This window comes from Thamnophis sirtalis, unplaced genomic scaffold (genome assembly GCF_051295495.1).
Source record: "Thamnophis sirtalis isolate CommonGarterSnake01/CBP01778 unplaced genomic scaffold, rThaSir2_p1.2 scaffold_10, whole genome shotgun sequence".
In the NCBI taxonomy this organism is placed as follows: Eukaryota; Metazoa; Chordata; class Lepidosauria; order Squamata; family Natricidae; genus Thamnophis; species Thamnophis sirtalis.
The window spans coordinates 55,218,004-55,239,072 of NW_028261390.1; the positions used below are offsets into that span (position 1 = coordinate 55,218,004).

The 21,069-nt window shown below is 39.3% G+C and overlaps 1 protein-coding gene across 2 annotated transcripts in view; it reads right to left on the reverse strand.

Moving 5' to 3' along the window:
• Window positions 1-11,300: 11,300 nt before the first annotated feature.
• Window positions 11,301-21,069, reverse strand: part of LOC106547394 (gamma-aminobutyric acid receptor subunit alpha-4) — an 84,801-nt gene continuing 75,032 nt past the window's right edge. For both annotated transcript variants that reach the window (XM_014064540.2, XM_014064541.2), the window contains one exon: window positions 11,301-13,910. In XM_014064540.2, the coding sequence (XP_013920015.2) occupies window positions 13,377-13,910 (534 nt within the window). In that variant the 3' untranslated portion in view covers window positions 11,301-13,376. The remainder of the gene's footprint in view (window positions 13,911-21,069) is intronic.

A 21,069-nucleotide genomic window follows, 5' to 3' on the forward strand; every position in this document is an offset into this window, starting at 1 on the left:
TGAATCCGACAGTCTTTACTGGCATGGTGAGTTTGCAGAATTTCCAGACAATCAAAGAAGCAAAATCTGAACGTTCATGAAAAATTAATGCTTTAAATAAGATTGTAATAAAGAAAATATTCATTCCCAGAGCTAGGGATAGAATCTGCATCAATTTTTTTATGCAGCTTTAAGACTGATTTTTGAATCTGTCAATTCCTTGCACTAAATCCTAGATTCTGTAATGTCAAGCTATTAGTAGAAATTTGACAAAGAACTGCTGGATGTTCAGTTCTAAAAATGTCACTATTGTAAGTCAGAACATAAAAGAACTAAAAGTTGTCATCTTGCAACATAAGACTATAAATGTTTAGCAAGCGTTTTTAAAGAAGTGCTTAACTTGGTTCTTTTCAGGGAGAAAACCAGCTGCATTGAGCAGAACTAGCTGCATTGAGCAGTTCTAATCCAATTCAGAACCACAGCATCCAGCACAGAGATCTAATCCTTCCTTTTCTGTACCACTTTCATGATGGAAAATTGCTCACTCATTTCTTGTCCTCTCCCACAGATATTATTTGTAGTAAACACAGTAACTTTGGGGAAAATAGCAAGAAAACTGAGTTTTTCCATGACAATGTGCAGCACTCTATTCTTTTCAGCTGCCTCCCCAGGAAAACATGTGTCTTTAAAATATATGCCTCTTGTACTGTGTTCTTGTACATTCCATAGGGTGATCTGACTTTAGGTATATGTTTTGGTTTATTTTGGGGGTGTTCAGAGAGGAGAAATGTCTCTTCCTGTAAAATGTCTGCAGATACTTAAATACTAGATTAATCCTGTATGCAAACAAAGAACCTTTTTCTTTCTCCCTTGTTTCTGCAAACAGAGTTGGGAAGCCAGGCGGAATAGCAAATCTCCACCCATATATCCAGTACATCTCTGGATGTGTATTGTTGCTTCAATGTTCTTGACACATAGTCAGATCACTGAAAATTGTTCACCTGTGCAGCTCGAGGACCTATACTAACAGCACCTCTCTTCAGGCTGCAGCTCCACTATATGAATTTTCCTTGCAGGGAACACACATCATTCATGTTTCTGCTTCTCCCCTGGCTGAAAACTTACAGAGGCTCCAAACGATCCTTAATTGATCTCTTTCCAAGAAATGAATATCACAAGTGTATCATCAGGAAATTCATTAATATGTTTGGCTATCTGAGCAAAGGTTATGTGAGTTGGGTTATAGTTACTATAAAACACTGAAAGGGTAAAAAGTGTGTGTGTGTGTGTGTGTTGTGTGTTCTTTATCACTCTTCACCCTCAATGGCTTCTGGCTAAACAACTCTTCAGGGATTTGTTGCATTTCCAAAGTCAGGAAGAACAACAAAGGAAATTAATACCTGCAACATTAATTTCTTTGTCATCATCCATTTAATCCTAGATTTAAGTCAAAAGAGGGAAGTAAACAAGCAGATTTTAATGCTAACTGGGGCAGTAATGAGTTTCTCGGCTTCAGGAAATGAAAGTAAAGTCAAATGTTTCCAATGTTTCCTTTTCTTAAATTCTCACATAATAAGACTCAAAGGAATCATTCTTGCATTCCCAGCCAACTAATTTATGAGTTACTCTAATACATGAATGGAAAGAACCCAGTTTAGTAACCCCTCTCAGCAACCTATAAATGTCTGCTTCTCCTCAATGCAACTTTAAAACAAACCCTATAAACAAACCCTATAAACTGGTGTTGGAAGAAATGTCCATCTGGGTTCAGTTCCAAGTGGGGAAAAAGACACTGGAAACATGGAGGGTGTTTGGAAAGATGGTTTAATGGTGGACAGGATTAAATGCCTTGGAGCTCCTGGCTGAAAAGAGGAGAGATGCTGAGAGTCCCTGGGTTTTATGCCCTCTCATAGGCTTTGAATGTCCCGGGGGACAGGAAGAGTATCCTGATTGGTTGCTGTCAGAGGTTATAGCTAGTTTTGTAGGTTTTGTGCTAGTTTGGTTAAAACATGGTGGGTGGTGCAATGAAATGGGGTAGATCTTTGTTATGTAAAATAGGCTGGCTCAGGCCTTAATGGTCCATTGACAAAAGTGGGGGGGATGAGTTTCTGCCTCCCCTTTAGGGGGGAAATATGCTGCCCTTTTAATAACACCTTTTTAACTCTCTGATAATGATAGATTTTCATTGTTTATAGAATAAGATTGCTATTTGTGAAGCTCACTCCAGAAGCGAAGTTAAAAACAACTATTGTTAAAATGAACAACAAAGATGCTGAAAGGAAATCTCAGTTTTTGGAAGCCACCTATGATCCTAAAAAGTACTGAAATGCTGAATTTATTAATTTCAGTCTTAAAATGTTTGATATACAAGAAGAATTCTTTTAAAAGAATTCAACCCAAATAGGATTAGATTGCTCAAGAGTATACCATCTGGTTTCATGGAGATTTTATAAGCTTCTCTCTCTGGGTAAAGTGAACTGCACTTAAATCCACTGAAGCTGTTGGGAGGAAAACAAGGCTCTCTAGAAACTTCAGAAAGGAACAAAACACAACATTTTTATTTCATCAACCTTTTACAGTCTAAACTAGATTTGGCAGGGACTTAGAGGAAATGCTGTACTGGATATAATTCTTACTAATAGAGAAGTGATAGAAGGAGTTGTTGCCGGAATTTTGGCCGAGAGTGACATCATATGAATTCAATATAATGCAAACACAAGCAATAGAATATAATCCAACCAGTATCCTAAACTATTAAAGAGCTGATTTTAACAAACTCAGAGAGACCCTAAGCAAAATCTCATGGATAAAAATGCTAAAAGGAAAAACAACTTAAGAACATGGGAATCACTGAAATATATTATCCTAAAAGTCCAGTCCAACACAATACCACTGAAAAAGAAAGACAAGAAATCCAAGAAGAAACCAGCATGATTGCTCAAAAGATCTCTCTGACAAACTGAAAGACAAAAAGGATAAGTACAATGGAAAGTGGGATGCATAACAGACTATCAGCAGATAGCCTGAATCTTCAAAGATGAAGCCAGAAAAGCAAAAGCTCAGAATGAACAAAGACTTGCAACAAAAGTCAAAGATAAAAAAGTTTCTTTCAACATATAAATAACAAGAAAAAAGTCAAGGAAGCTTTTGATTCACTAAAGAGGGGAGGTGGCAGTAACAGGTAAGAGAAAGAAAGCAGAGCTACTTAACTCTTTCTTTGTATCAGTCTTCATGCAAAAAGAAACTCTAGCCCAACCTACCCAAAAACGTAAGTGTAAAAGCAAGACTAGAAATAAACATTAAAATAAGTAAGAAAATGGTAAGAGAACACCTGTCTGACCTTGATGAATATAAATCACCGAGACCTAATGGATAACATCCCAGAGTTCTGAAGGAGCTGACAGATTAGGGTATGTCATTTAATGGAGTGAAAATTAATTTTTGCAATTTTTTTTCAGTGAGGGGTTCTAAAAATATGTGCTTTTACACCAAGAATTCAAATCTGCTGTTATTTTTCCAATCACACAACATTTTACTTGGTATAGTAAATCCGTGTCTGATCATAAGTCTGTTGCTCAGTGCAATGAGGGGATCACCAACTGAAACTCTGGTGAATGAAGGATCAATGTCAAATTGTGTTACAATGTCTAGCATGTTGCCAATTTTACCTGCCCGTTTGTTGTTAGAAAAGGTCTTCCCATCCAATTTTGTGATTGGTAAATCATTCATGTGGAGTGTACACACCAACCAGATCAACTCTGGTCAAGTTTGACCTCTACTCAGTGCATGGCACCACCTTAACAGCCAGTATTAACATTTGTAGAATCTCCTCCAGTGGCCTTCAAGCTTTTGTCAATGGCTTTCTTCTTCATGAAATACACCAGATTATCTGCAACTTGAGCAGGTTTTCCTGTTTTTGAGCCTTTCTCTGGAGGGAAATGATAAAGATATCTTATTTTTCCCTTATATTAAGAGCCAAGTGGTTAAATGCAGCACTGCAAGCTACTATCAGCAGTTCAGCGGTTCAAATCCCACCGGCTCAGGGTTGACTCAGCCTTCCATCCTTCCGAGGTGGGTAAAATGAGGACCCAGATTGTTGGGGACAATATGCTGACTCTCTGTAAACTGCTTAGAGAGGGCTGAAAGCCCTATGAAGCGGTATATAAGTCTACTGCTATTGCTATTGCTATTACAGAGCTCATCAAATTTTGGATCTAGAGACTTCATATTTTTTTCCTGGGCTCTTTTAATTTTATTGTGCTCAACTACAAGTCTCTTGTCTTCTTTGGTAATCAAACCAGCATTTATGATGGTGGCTGTGGTAATGGCAACAGTGGTGCATAGACCAATACCATATCTTATGCTCTGCATTTGTTATTTCTAATCTATTTTGTCTTTTCGTTTGAAGTAGAGGGCACGTGTGTTTGGTCTAAGGCCTCTTCATAACTTCCATCACATTTCTCTTCATCCTCATAATCTGTCCATCATAAGAGATAATTACTTCATTGGTCAGTATCAAAATGTCTGGAATACTTCTCTGCTTATATTTAGTGAGCCTTTGTCTCTCAGCATTTTGCCACTTTTGCCTAGTTGTTTCTGCACAGAAACATCTGGCAAGCCAATCTGGTGTGATCCAAAAAACCAATCTTGTCTCTCTGACCTTTAACAAAAGCAAATTCCTTCAATGGTATCTTCGACTCCTTAGGGCAGGTACAGTTAATGTGAGCTTCTTTTCTGCAGCCAGCAAGGCAGCCATATTCAGCACGTAGAACAAATTGAAACTTACAGTTGAGGATGTCAAACAATTTGTCACATTTCATAGTGAAAGTCTCTTTGACATCTAGTTTTTCTCTACTAAGAGATATGTTTTGGGCTTGTTCCTAGCTCTCTTGGATCTTGTTCAAGATTGTCACTTGTGAATTTACAACAGGATCACAAAATAATTGTTTGCTCATTTCCACCTTTCAAGCACTTTTGGATATATAGCTCTTCCAAGACTGTCTTCTGAGAAGTTTCTAGCATCATCACTACTTTGTCCTCTTAACAGTAGGCCATATCTGAGAATGTCTCACAGTCTTGGAGTTCAGACAGCAACAAGTCTTTGCCAGTCCCAATTAGGTTGCTCATATGAATGAATGTTCCCAGTCTTGTTCTTTTTTTAGAAGCCATTACTGATCAGTTATCACACTCACAGGAAACAAGGCCAGCAGTATTAATACTCTCACACAAAATAACATTTAACAAAAAGAAAAAGACAGTTGAACCTGTGAAATGAAACAAACAAAATGTTAAAAAATTATGATGTTTATGTAGTTATTTACCAATCACATCTAAATTATATTATATTAACCAAAATATCTTTACAATTTCCAAGGCATGCCACAATGTTTGAGCACCCCCTAATGTTTAGAAATTGAAAGCTGAAAAATTTGACATGCCCTACTGACAGATGTTATCTCAGAACTATTGTATGATTTCTTTAAAAAAAATCTTGGAACACTAGGGAACTACCAGAAGATTAGAAAGGAGCAGATGTGGTTCCCATCTTCAAAAAAGGGTAAAAAAAACAGACCCAGGAAACTACAGACTGGGAAGGTAGTCAAAATACAGATCTGTGAACATCTAGAAACAAATACAGTTATAACTAGTAGCCAGCATAGGTTTGTTAAAAAAAGATCATGCCAAACCAATCTTATTTCATTCTTTGATAAAGTGACTAAATTAGAAGATCAGCGTAGTTCTTTGGACATAGCATACTTTGAGTTGAGCAAGGCATTCAAGAAAGTAGACTACAATCTTCTTCTTGGTAAACTAGAAAAATGTGGGATAAACAGCATCACCACCAGATGGATTTGTAAGTGGCTGACAAACTGTACTCAATGAATAGTCCTTAATGGTGCTATGTCTACATGGAGGGAAGTAGGAGTGGGGTACCACAAGGTTCTGCCTTAGGGCCAATACTCTTCAATATCTTCATAAATGACTTAGAAATGGGAATAGAAGGGGAACTCATCAAATTTGCAGATGACACTAAGCTGGCAGGAGTATCCAACACCTCAGAAGACAAGTACATGATCCAAAAGGATCTTGACAGACTTGAACAATGGGCCCTACCCAGTGGTGAAATTCAATTTTTTTTACTACTGGTTCTGTTGGCGTCGCTTGGTGGGTATGGCAAGGGAAGGATACTGCAAAATCTCCATTCCCACTCCACTCCAGGGGAAGGATACTGCAAAATCTCCATTCCCACTCCACTCCAGGGGAAGGATACTGCAAAATCCCCATTCCCATTCCACTCTGGGGCCAGCCAGAGGTGGTATTTTCCGGTTCTCCGAAATACTCAAAATTTCTGGTACCGGTTCTCCAGAATGTGTCAGAACCTGCTGGCCCTATCCAACAACATGAAATGTAATGTGGAGGAAAGCAAGGTTTTTATACCTAGGCAGGAAAGACCAAAGGCGCAAGTAAAGATTAGGCAAAACCTGGCTCAAAAACAGTAAATTTGAGAGGGACCTGGAATTCCTAGTAGATGATCACTTAAACATGAGTCAGCAGTGTGCAGCCGCCACCAAAAAAGCTAATACAATCCTTGGTTGTATAAACAGAGGCATAGAATAAAAATCCCATGAAGTATTAGTAACGCTTTATAAAGCCTTAGTAAGGCCATACTTGGAATATTGCATCAAAGTTTGGTTACTTCATTACAAAAAAAGATGCTGGGATTTTGGAAAAAGTGCAAAGAAGAGCTACTATAAGGGCCTGGAGACAAAAACGTGGCAGGAATTGGGTAGAGCTAGTCTAGAGAAAAGGACTAGGAGTGAATGATAGCAGTATTCCAGTACTTGTGGGCTGCCACAAAGAAGAGAGGCTCAACTTATTCTCCAAAGCACCAGAAGCCAAGAAAAGAAACAATGAATGGAAACTAATCAAGGAGAGAAACAATCTGGAAATAAGGAGAAACTTCCTAATAGGGAGGACAATTAACCAGTGGAACAGCTTGCCTTTGGAAGCTGTAGGGGCTTCATCATTGGAGGTGTTTACAAAAAGACTGGACAACTACCTATCTGAAATGGTATAGGGTCTCCTGCTTGAGCAGGGGGTTGGCTTGCCCCCCCCCCCCAATTACTTGCACAGGGATTATTCTTTATACTATTTATGTTGTTTGTATTTTTTGTCATGGATTTCACCAGTGAGGCTAAAACCAATTTCATTGTATACATAGCAATAGCAATAGCAATAGCAGTTAGACTTATATACCGCTTCATAGGGCTTTCAGCCCTCTCTAAGCGGTTTACAGAGTCAGCATATTGCCCCCAACAACAATCCGGGTCCTCATTTTACCCACCTCGGAAGGATGGAAGGCTGAGTCAACCCTGAGCCGGTGAGATTTGAACAGCCGAACTGCAGAACTGCAGTCAGCTGAAGTAGCCTGCAGTGCTGCATTTAACCACTGCGCCACCTCGGCTCTTGTCATTGTACATGATGTACAATGACAATAAAGGCTATGCTAATTACTAGAAGACCTCCAATGTTCCTTCCAGCTCTATTCTGATTGAGTGTTCACAAGACTTTGCAATTGTTCAGAGGAGAAGGGGGAAATGGCATTAGAAACATGTAATCATGTGTTTGTCTATAAATGAGAATACGTTAGAATCAGATACAAGAATAACAGATTTGGAAGGGACTTTGAAGGTCTTCTAATCCAACTGCCTGCTCAAGCAGGAGACCCTATATCATTCCAGACAAGTGGATGTCCAGTCTCTTCTTTAAAACCTCCAGTGATGGAGACCCACAACTTTTGAAGGCAAGCCGTTCCATTGGTTAATTGATCTCACTGTTAGAAAATTTCTCCTTAGTTCTAGGTTGCTTCTCTCTTTGATTAGTTTCCATCCATTGTTTCTTGTCTTGCCTTCTGGTGCTTTGGGAAATAAAGTGAGCCTTTCTTCTTTGTGACAGTGCCTCAGCTATTGGAACACTACTATCATGTCATCTCTATATCTATACGTAAAGGCACATCAGTGGTGGGTTTCAAAAAGTTTTGGAACCTCTTCTGTAGGTGTGGCCTGCTTTCCGGGTCCACTGGTGGAACCTCTTCTAACCGGTTCAGTAGATTTGACGAACCGGTTCTACTGAACTGGTGCGAACCGGTAGGAACCCACCTCTGATGCACATAGGCATATACATCACAACACCTAGTCAGATTTAGCCAGCTAAAAATTAAAGATTTGGCTAGTGGTTAGAAAATATCCTGAATATTAGAACATAACAAAGAGCCATTATACCAATTTGCTTCTAATGAAAGCTCATTTTCTAATTGGCTGAATCCACCATATTGCAGATTCATGCTTTCAATATTCCAAATATGTGCTCCATCCCAAATCAGTTGTGAACCTCTGCTATACAGTAACCAATTATTATAACAATTATACACTAATACCCACTGACTGGCTATCCATTATGCAAGCCTGGTCACATGCATCATCCAAGGTATTATGGAGAAAGGTAGGGGTGTGTGTGTGTGTGTGTGTGTGTGTGTGTAGATATAGATACACATACATAGATATAGAGAGTTAGAGAGAAAGATATAGATAGATAGATAAATAAATAGATAGATAGATAAATAGACAGACATATAGAGATAGATAGATAGATAGATAGATAGATAGATAGATAGATAGATAGATAGATGATAGATACCTCTATCTTTCTCTATCTATTTATCTATCTATCTATCTATCTATCTATCTATCTATCTATCTATCTATCTATCTATCTCTATATGTCTGTCTATTTATCTATCTATCTATTTATCTATCTATCTATCAAATCTGTAGTTGCAAAATTCTGGTCTTTTCTTTCTGCCTTTCTGCTATGCAAGGGAGATAAAAGATTGGCAATCTGCATCTATTTACTGTGTTGGTAACTTTTATTCCTTTCATCAGTATGAGAAATAGTGGTCACAGCTGCCAAGCTTTAAAGTCCATCTAGACCACAAATGTATCAAGGCCACTTGGGAATTACTGTTAAAAAAATGAAATGAAAATGGCTTATTACATTTTTCCATCTTTGCTGATTGTTTCGGAGATCAGCCAATTTCTACAAAAATATTAACTGATATCATGGTTTCAATTATAATTATAAAATATATCAATTTTATAGAGCATTAAGATATGTACATTTTGAAAAGTACCTAGGACAAGGGCTTAACATAAGAATCATTTTCATCCTTGTCAAAATTAACTGGTGCTGGAAGAAGTAATTGTTTATTTAAACTGCACTGACTTTGTTTTATTTTATTATTTTTTATAGTAATTAATTAATATTACTATCAACAGACCCACCTCTCTTTTTAAAGTATGGTCAAAATCCTTTTTGTTTGTTTTTAGAGTTTCTTGAATCCTCAGTGGAAAACATAAATAGCATGGATGTGTTTTCGTTGACATATGTAAGCAAACATGTATGCGCATACTCTTTCATACTCTTTGTGTATGAAAATTGAATTATGAACTGGAAAACTCTTTGAAAAGGAGATGTGTAGATCTATGAGTTCATCTATGCATAATGGTCATGCAATATGTGGACACCTGCCTTTTGATGCCAGTTTTAGTAATATGATAGACACTAGTCATAGGCACTTTTTGTTTGTATGGAAAAATATCTACCAATCTTTTCCTTTTCATGTTTTATTGGAATTAAACTGTGATTAAGTCCATATTTTATGGCAGAATATGAAGAAACAAGAAATACAACATTCAGTGACAATCAGTTAATGAAACATTAAGTCCATAGCAGGAATATGCACAATGTATGTCCATAAAACTCCAGATGAGATCTGCAAAGGTATAATTAGAGGTGATGTGTGAACAATGTTCCAGTCTGGTTTTATATGCGTCATGCATGGAACACATATCAAAACCAGATAGAGCTCTGATCACACCATTGCAGATGCCATCTTGATTTAACCATATTCTGAGGGCACTCCTAGCCCAAGGCATGAGAAACATTAAGGACAGAAAAGATACAGCAAATGGAAACAGGAGAAATAACATTTTTCCTGCAAATCAAACATGGCACGGTTGTTTTCCGATCTTTCCCTTTTTAAAGTAAAGTTAAAAAAAAATGCTGACTGTTTGCAGGAGTCCAGCAACAGGACTAGTCCAAAAGCATTTCTTTAGAATTACTCACATTTTGATCTAAAATGTTTGAGTGTATTATTATAATGTCTTTGAAGAGATTCCTGGCTTCACTGTACAGTGTTTTCCCCAAAATAAGACCAGGTTTTATTTTTTTTGGGGGGGGGAAACCAAGACCCATTAGGTCTCTTTTTTGGGGATGTCTTATTTTGCGGCTGCCTGCTCAGCCATCCACTCCTTCTCATCTCCTTGCCCGCGGTCACAACAGCTTACGGGGCGTCCCAGGGGAGATGCACTTTTCGCCTGGACGAAAAAATGGCAGAGACTGGAAGCTTCATTTGTTTGTAAATGGGGTGATTTGAAATGGAGAAGTTAGCTCCATCCCAGTGTCTCTTGGCTTGCTCATAGCCACGCCGGAGCAGGTGCCCAAATGGATCACCTATCTCCCCCTGTGACTCTCCCTCTGCCTGCTGCCGGTGTTGCCACACAAGCCTCCTTTGAGCCAGGCAGCTGTGTATGTCTGGATTGTCTCTTCTCTCCTCCCCTACCTCTGCCTCTGCACTCAGACTTATCTGCACTGTGCCAAGGAGCTGGCAGGCTGCAACTACTGCCAGACACCATTGCCCCCTGCATACTCACTGCCTCTTGTGCTGGCCACACCCAACCCCTAGGTTAATTTGTGGGGTAGGGCTTATATTAGGCCCACCCCAAAAAATCAGGACAGGGCTTATTTTCAGGGTGGGTCTTATTTTGGGGAAAATACGGGAGTAGCTTTCCTCATATTACTAAATAAGCCCTGTTCTCCATATGGGGTGGACATATTATTGATGACTGGGGGCTACCTTGAATTTTCTGTCTCTCTGTCTCTGTCTGAGAAAGGGGGGAGAGAGGGGGGGGAGGAAGGAAGGGCGGAAGCAGTGGTGGGTTTCAAAAAATTTTGGAACCTCTTCTGTAGGTGTGGCCTGCTTTCTGGGTCCACTGGTGAAACCTCTTCTAACCGGTTAGGTAGATTTGACGAACCGGTTCTACCGAATAGGTGCGAACTGGTAGGAACCCACCTCTGGATGGAAGGAAGGAAAGAAGGAAGAAAGAAAGAAAGAAAGAAAGGAAGGAAGGAAGGAAGGAAGAAAAGAAAGAAAGAAAGAAAGAAAGAAAGAAAGAAAGAAAGAAAGAAAGAAAGAAAGAAAGAAATGCAGCAAACATGGTTGTGATGTAAGGAGGTCAGATGTCTGGAATAGATTTATGAATTTCTATTTTGTGGGGGGAGTAGGAACATATTTCTGCAGTTCTTTTTAGGTTTTGATTTTTTTTTAAATTTCCCACTTGTTGGTGACAAATAGTGATACAGAGACAATCTGTGCAGATGTCATTTGGCAGAGGCCTACTGGTTATCCACCATTTGATTGATAGGTTATAAATGGGCAGAAAGAGTCCAGGATATTTTAATGCCTGGAAACAACGGAGCTTTTACCACCTTCTCATTGGTGTTTATCACAATGATTTAGTCCCAGATCTTGATTACTGCCTGACCAATAATCTGCATAGATTACTGCAGTAATGTTTCTGTAGAAAATGTTATGTTTGCAGTATGTCTTGATAAAGAACTACAAGAAGCAAATCCAACACAACGATGGTTAATGTATCAACTGATTCTACATTAAAATGTACCTAAGCCTACTTAGTTTGCAACAAGGATCTCACCATTTTTATATTCAGGCTAAACCACAATAGAAACATAGGAAGGTATGCATGGCAAGCAAGAGAAGCATCTGTTATGTTGGCAATTGCAAACTAAAAACAGAAGGAAGTCTAAGTACATTACTTTCATTTGGTCCTCTCCAGTCTGAGTCCTCCAGTTTTCAACTTCCGTACAACCTCTTGTCTATAGACTGGAAATTGTGAAAATACAACAAGGGCTGGAACAGATGTTCCCAAACTAGCTTTCAACTCTTATTCTTTGATTCTGTGATCTGAGGAGCATTGGGCTGTGGAAGTGTAATGCAAATATTTCAAAGCCTATATAAAGGACATGAATCATAGAATTGGAATATACATTATAGATCATCTACTCCAAGCCATTGCTCAGATCTGCCAGATCCTTTACAGTTTCTCTGGCAGATGAGTATCCAGCTTCTGGTTTAAGATAGGAGAACTCATTATATCATGGAGTGTTTTGTTCCATTGGCTGGCTGCTTATACACTTAAAAAGTTCTTAATGTAGTAATGCAAGTCCTATCTACTTAGTAAAGTTTCCAGGTGATTCCCTTCAATACGACAAGATTTAGTTTCACCCTAGTTAAGCATTTTTACATCTCATATTTAGCAGATGTTCTCCAAATACTTAACCTTAATCATATTCAGCATCTATTAACAAACAATGGTTTGCATAGTTTTCCACCTCTTTTTTTAAAAAAAAACCTGTTCATGGGCATAATAACTCATATATCAGTAGATAAAACAATTTAATAAAACACATCTACCATATTCTTTCAAATCATCAGCCCTGGACAAGTAGATATCATTCTCTCCATTCCCAAAATATCCCCATATATTAGGTTTATAATTACATTCATAATCTTTGTGCTTATACAATCACCTAAGATTCTTTTGCATCTTCTTTGACACAATTCATGGAGAAAATCGATATGGTTGCTAGGAATCAAAAACGACTTGACAGCACATAATTAGTCATCATTCTGACACAATACTCTGCTTACTTACTGGGAAATAAACTCATTGACCCTAAGGAAGGCTTGCTTTTGAACAGTTAGGTATGAGATTGTGCTACTAATATATTTGTTAAAGGAAGATCTGTAGTAACAAAGATCTGGATGAGCATCCAAGTGACAGGTACCACAACTCACACTGGCGTGGCAAAATTAAGTAATGAAAATATAGATATCTACTTATCAGTATACAAATTTAGAAAAAAGCAGAGCATTTCTCACAAATCTGACTTTAATAGCCCATCTCTGTTCTTCTCCATGGCCCAATGTAGTTTGTTCATACAAAATGCCCTTTGTAGAGAGCCTGGAAGACACTATTTATGGCCTCCCCAACTTTTGCTGAGTTAAAATAATCTAAGAATACCTGCCCTTCACTATGAGAAAATGAGCCCAGAGGTTTTGTTTACAAAATCAGTGTTGAGACTCCATTTTTTTTTAAAAAAAACAAAATACTTTTAAAAGAAGAAACTCTGCATCCATACATGTTCAGAATAAACTGTGAGGAGAGGGAGAGAGAAGATACTACATAGCAGCAGGACTACAATAGATTTTTAGTTTTTTCCATGGTGTCCTTGGAAAGATAAACCACCCAGTAGACCATGTTAAATGCTCCAAAAGTGACAGGAAACAAAATGCGTGCATATTTGTCTATCTTACTGGTGCCAGAGCTGCAGGCTGATGGAGCAGGAGGAGAACTGAGGCATGGGGATTTTGTGGGCACTCCCAAAGCATTTGTGGTAGTCTGAATCTCCTCCAGTCTAGATCCAAGTAAATGATGAATGGACGGGGATTCCATGGTGCCCTGTTGGGCAATGTAACCTGTTAAAACTGGGGTGGATGGAGGAGCTGAAGGAGTTGCTCTTGCAGAAGCCAGTGTTTCTGATATATTAATTCGGCTGAATGGGTTTGGACTTGAAGCTGAAGGCGATCGGGGCGTAATGTCCAAGGGCCCCTGAGTTAATGTAGAAGAAGGCAATGAATGATTTCCTGGGTCAATTCTTTTGGCAGTCTCCAAATCTGGTTGTACTACGGTGTTTGTTCTTTTCCTCACATTTGAATTTGAGTCTGTACACTGCAGTATTAAAAGAACATCATCAGTGATTTTGAAAATCAATATTCACACAGAAGCCACAAAATAACAACTATGATTCCCTCCCCCCCACCCCACCCCCCAGCTCTCCTGGGTAAACAACTAGGAAGCACAACTAGCTGAGCTAATAGTAATTTATCATAAGGCTACATTGAAGGAGGGACGCGACAACCAGGATGAACAACTAACTGCTTTATTAACAACAACTAAGACAGCGATTCGAATGGGCGCGGTGCGCGCCAAGGTATTTATATAAACGGTACAACCAACAGGAACCCGGGACTTGGGCAGCAACTGCTGTCAGGTCCCGGTCCAATCAAATGGTAACTTTCGGCCGGCAACAGCTCCTGCTGCGTCCCGGCCAATCAGGAAGCAGCAGGCTGTTGCTGGCCTCCAAGAAGGTGCTGAACTTGCCGAGCCTAATTTACATGGCTCATTAATATTTAACATACATGAATAGAAACTATACACTTTCTACCATCACTTTTAACCATCTGATCAATTAAGGCAGGCCCTTCCTAAATTTCTTCCTTCGACTGCCCTTGGGGATTCCTGCTTCTCTTGTCTGTTTCCTAGGCAGTGTCCATTATATCTGACAATATTCTTTAATAGCAAAAATGGCATAATTTTGATAACTTAGAATAAAAAGGCATTTAGCTGTTCAATGTAAATCTGTTGCTTATCAGATCCAATCTGATCAGTCTCCAGGACCAGAGGTTTCGTCTTCCGAGCTTTCAGACTTGTGCTGGAGTACATCCTCAGCAGAGGTGGGTTCCTACCAGTTCACACCTATTCGGTAGAACCAGTTCGTCAAATCTACCGAACCGGTTAGAAGAGGTTCCACCAGTGGACCCGGAAAGCAGGCCACACCTACAGAAGAGGTTCCAAATTTTTTTTGAAACCCATCACTGGTCCTTGGATATGATTATTCTATACTATCATGCTCATATTTATAAAATTCAGTGCCTCTGTGAAAGGTAAGGATGACTACTGCGTTTGTGGTGCAATCAGAACATTGCGTGTGTTGAAGTTGTTTTAACGCAAACCAAAGATGCCTTTTAAAAAACAAGTATACATCATATTCTTACGCATGCCAGTGCTGTGTGTGAGGTAATTTAAGGTGGTTCTGACAAGTGTCGTCGGCATCTTCATATCCGGTCACATGGGTGGCAAGCCACTCCCATCCGGTCACATGGGTGGCAAGCCACTCCCACAAAAGAGGCCACACCCACAGAGTAGGTTCGAACAATTTTTGAAACCCACCACTGATCCTCAGGGAACTTCTGTCTACCAGAATGTGTGCTTTGGGCTATTCTATGCATAGTATTTATGTGGTGCCTGGTTGTGTGTGGCTTTTTATTTGTTGATTGTGGTGTTGATTGCAAGCTACTAAGTCATTGGCTGTTGTTTTCCTTGGTTCCTAAGTACCTGATAAGCTGGTGGTAAATCAATACTCCTATTGACTGACAAGGGACCCATTTCCTATTTTTCTATTGGTTATCACTAAATCTCTTCATTTTACTACATAAGGGCAAAAAATGCTGTCTTGTTGCTTCCCAGGCCTATTTTATTATGATAATTCATTTGTTTCTAAGAAGTATGTAAGTCACCTTATCACAAACAGAGATATATAATTAAAAATACAAAATCTACACACATCAAGCAACAATTACAGTGGATATACAAACTTTACATGCAATTGTTGCAAACTTTAACAGCAACTAAAATGCCAGATTTTTCAGATTTTAAAAAACCAGAGAAAGATAAATCACTTTAGAATTTTGTCCATCTTTAATATAACATATAACCTATAGAATTCATACACACACACACACACACACACACATACACACACACACACTAACATAGTTGCATAAATGTGCATTCCCTCTTAAAAGTAGGGATGCGGCTATGTTCAGAATTAACCAAACACATTCAGACTAATGTTAAATAGTAGTCAGTAGAAACCTGCCATCAATTAAAGTGACTTTGATCAAAGATAAAGTTAAGCAGTTCTAGTAGGATTTTTCTGATGTTTATTCAGTTGCCTCTTACAGCAACAGCCACGGTCTGCAAAGAGTTTACAAAGCATCAAAGAGTTCTCATATTGTGTAGGGAGAATCCCCACCACCTTTTAATATAAGAAAGCCCCCATATAAGCAAAGAAATACCCCCCCTCCAGTAAGAGAAAAGGCTTCCCTGAAGCAAAATCATTCACATCTCTTCACCATCAGAAAGTGCTCCAAGCAAGTCTCTCTGGAGGCTAAGTTTATGAATGAAATACTTTGAATCCATTCAGGAGACCGGAGCACTCCACTCAAATGGCCAGCCCCTGTGAATGGATATTTAATTTCCCTTTGTAGGAAGTTATCACCCAGCCCTCTCCAGGAAAATGGAATATCCTAGGAAATATTGAAAAGGCAGAATATTTCTCTGGGTGTGAAAAGAAAGAAATATGTTTCAAAAGACAGAATAGCTGCCTATAGCTTCCTGCCCATCCCCACTTTGTCAAGAAGGCCGATCTAGTCCCTTTACATAATAAAGACTTCTCCACTTCAGCTCCAGGGGGATGGGATTAAGGCATGATAATATTGGCCCTTTACTCAACTGACTACATGGCATCTGAGAACTCAACCAAACCTGGATTCAAAACGCAGCCTAGAGAGTTGTCCCTGCATAGCCCCATGGGAGTCTGACAACCAATCAGAATACAAGCTCAAGATCAAAGGCCAGAGAGAGGATAAAACCAGGGACTCAGCGTCTCAGTCCTTCTTTCTCTTCTTCTCCACCAACATTGAAGCATGTGATCACCTTTTCTGTTCAGGGCTCAAGCCATGTGGTCCTGTCCACCAATAAACCATCTTTCTAAACAGCCTCCATGTCTCCAGTGTCTGTTTCCCCACTTGGGGCCGAACCCAGAAGGACATTTCTTTCATCACCTTCACCAAGACAAACTATTTGATTCATAAACAAAATGCTTTCAGCTACAGCTCCACTGAAGGCTGGAATTGACCAGATTAAAAGCAGAGAGACAAAGGAACCTAAAATTCCCTACCCAGCTCCAAGGACAGGGCTACAATAGGAGTCAGGCAACAACAATTAGAATATTAAAATTAAATATTAAAAACACACTCTTGTACAGATTAAAGTTCATTTCGCAATGAACCTGGACACCTAAATCACAAAGTTCCCAATTTTTTTGCAAAAAATGGGCCATAGCTCCCAGGAGCACTATACAGGCCTTCCCCACCCTCTGCATACCCTGTTTTTGCGAAAAACAGGTCTGTATTTACAAAAAATGGGCCTGTTTTTCATGTCCCCAAGCCCCCACGTGTCACATTTTTGCCTTCCCCAGCCCTAGAAGCAGTTTGCAGGCCTGTCAAAATCTCTGAATGCCCCTTTTTCACAAAAAATGGGGCATACAGATGGTTTGGGAGGGCAAAAACTTTTTTTTAAAAAAATTACCTCTTCAAAATCTTGGTGCGTGTTATCCTCTGGTGTGTCTTTTTTTTTTTTACTTCCAAAAGTTTTATTTTCTTTTAAAACAAACATTTCATCATTCCTCAATCAGTGAGACATCGGAGTACAATTTTTTGTGTGTGTGTCAAAATAGTTCTAGTTTACCACCAAATTCTTGTCTAGCCTAATGTATACCCCTCCCTCCCTCCATCCACCCTCCCCCCAGCCCCCCTCCTCCTCCCCCCCCCGACTTCCCAGAACCCGTACACGGTATGGATTTTTAACAAACACAGTCTAAAATCTATTGAGAAAAAAGAAATAAAGAAATTAATGACATCTCTACATTGATCTTAGCTTCTTCTTGCTGAGCTAACTTTAAACAATTTAAATCATTTCTGATCTTAAGCATAGGCTAACTGGAATTTCTTGGTCCCGTATTTATTTTGTATATAGTCACCTCTGGTGTGTCTTATAGTTCGAAAAATACAGTAATAAATGTATCTCTGCCTCCATATACTAAAGAAAAGAATCTAAAAGCATAGTTGATTTGATTGACTAAAACAAATACTGAATGATGCAGAGGTGATGAGAGGTTCTGAATGTAAGACAAATAATTTTGGTAGTGTCAAGAGGTGGTATTGGAAAAAAATTAGTGTGAAATGAAAGCAAGAGAAGAAACAGGAGAGAAAATAGGACGGAAAGGCAAGCATGTCATGTATAAAATGGCATTAAAAGATACTGTACTTGGAAAAGATTGAAAAGAGGAGCACGTACAGTTCATGGGAACAGTTCATGGGAACTATCAGAAGAGCTGCTTGGGGAAATGAAGTGAAGAGACTGAATTTAAAAAATATAACTGCAGAATAACTGCTACAAAATATGAGGATGAAAGATGTTCTGTAACTTGCATATGGAGAAGAAGAGCTGTGAAGAATATAATCAAAGAGAGCAAGGGATGATTAAAGTAAAGTAAAAGAACATTGGAAAATGGTTAACATGATATAACTGGGAAAATGTTAAAAATAAGGATGTGGATGGCTTATGGATTGGTTGTGTTTAATGTACATTTGAAATCTGCTGATTGGAAGAAAACTGGTATGGTTATCATGGGCAATGGAAAAAGAAAAAAAATTGAATGAAAAAAATTGCAGATATGTTTAGGTGTTGGGCAGGTGTTGGACAGAATTTTACTTGAAAGATTAAAAAAAAGACACATAGAACAACATTTGGGGAGTGTTGAGTGGCTTTTTACCAGGCCAAGAGTGCTTTGTTCTTCAAATGTTAAGTGTAAAACCTATTGGGTCGGTAGGTTGAATCTTGTTCTATCTTTGTTGGTTAAGAGAAAATGTATCTTAAACTAAATAGATTTGAATCATGGAATATTTTATGTAAATACTGAGTTGAAATTTGCTAAATACAATTGGAGCAATATACGGTATTAGATCAGTGGAACATGAGGATGTGTCATGTCCTCTTCATTGTTCATATATTTATGGATTGGTTATGACTTTTTATGAAATAGAATCTATACTATTATTAATGTTTTATTGGTTATTATAAGGATTGGTTATAGTGATATTAGACATATTTTTGGTGTGCATATTTGGCGTATATATCTGTTTAGTTTTGTATGATTTGCAACCTTGAGAGACCACCTGCTGCCAATTACCTCCAAAAGACCCGTTAGATCACACAGGGTCGGCCTCCTCCGGGTTCCGTCCACCAGCCAATGCCATCTGGCTACCACCCGGAGGAGGGCCTTCTCTGTAGCAGCTCCAGCCCTTTGGAATGAACTCCCCGCGGAGATCCGGACCCTCACCTCTCTCCAGGCCTTCCGGAAAGCCGTCAAAACCTGGCTGTGCCGGCAGGCCTGGGGTTGATGAGTTCCCCTCCCCTCTCAACTTGTATGGCTGTGCGATTTTCGTGTATTTTAACTACTTGTATTGTGTTTTATGTCCCCTTTCCCCCCCTGAGTTGTTCGCCGCCCTGAGTCCCTCCCGGAGAAGGGCGGCATACAAATAAACTAAATCAATCAATCAATCAATCAATCAACCAATGTTAGATTGTATGCAGTAAGGAATATGGATCTGAAAAGTAATATGTTGCTGTCTGAGATAACTGTATTTGATGGAGGACATAATTCCAAGTAATATATAAATAGCAAAAACTAGAATAGGCCTGTTGTTTTCAGAGGGAAACAAATCAGAGGTGATTTGTTCCTTCACCACCGCCATTATGGTTTTTAGTGACTGCGTATGTGCAGTTCACTGTAAAAGTTTCTGCGCATTTGCGAAGAACAATTTACATTGAACAGTGCACACACGCACATGTGGTTTGCGAACCGGTGCTAAAACCTACAGCAACCCACCCCTGAAACAAATCTTGTTCTCCACTAATCTCCAGAGCGTGAACGGTGAAATAACTTATGGCACATGTTAGATTAAAACATCCAGCAAAAATAAAGGAAATTACAACAAATCAAATATTGTTATGGAATGATCAATCATTTTAGGAACTGAAAAATGGACAATATTACCTACATTGATAACCATAGTAAGACAGGTAAGTATCTGATTTAAATGCAGGTTACCAATTCTCAGATTTAGCTATGGGTTTGTTGATCAGGTAAAATTAGTTCAAAATAATTAAGAAAACATAACCCAAAAAATTCAGAAACAAACTGCAGAGTTTAAATTAGCATTAAAAAGACAAATCCTAATCATCGTAAGCAAGTCTAAAACAATGAATATACATATTATGTTGGTTTTTTTTAAATGTTGATGCTAGAACTATTTTTAACATTTATATTTATATAAATGTTATTATATAACTTGCTCGCAATAACTTATATTGTTGTTCTGTGGAAGGCTCCTATGAAAGTGGGGATTACATCAGTGGTGGGTTTCAATTTATTTTACTATTGGTTAGCTTGTGCACTTGTGTGATGCTTCTGCACATGTGCAGAATCCTCCGGGCGGGTGGGCAGAACCTCCCACCACCACTACTGGTTCTCCCGATCTGGGGCGAACTGGCAGAAACCCACCTCTGGATTACATGCTGAGATCACGAGGAAACAAAAATACAACTATGATATACTCCTTTAGATAAATCTCAGATGTAACTACTTTTAGAATAGTAGCATTGGCAATTGCACTTCAAAGCAAATAGAACTATATCGACAACAAAGAAAAGAGTGTGACCTGAAGATATAGAGCAGTGTTGGCAAATCTTTTTGGCACCAAGTGCTGAAACGAGAGCGCGCATGCATCTTTTCGGCAAAAGCAGATGATCTTCCAGTTTCCAGTGAACACATACCTGCCGGCCATTTGCTCTTCCAGTTTCTGGTGCGCATGCACATGCGAAGTCCAGCTATCCAATGCGCATGCACCAACTCTGCCTGGCCTTTTGGGGGTCCTTGCCTTTTGGGGGTCCTTGCGTCTCCCTGCCCGCCCCATGCCCATCCCCTTGCCCACCCCCCTGGTCCCCACTGGAGTGGTGGGACATACCCACTGATAACATGGTCCGTAGCCCCGGACAAGTAGATGAATGCCACCGCCCTCTGCTGGAAACCCAGAGCCCCTTTCCAGCCTCAGAGGTAAGGGGTGTTGGTATTCCTGGGGCTCGGGTTGTGGGGCCAGTAGGCGGGAGAACTTCACCCCAACTCTGGCCGGGATGAAGTACC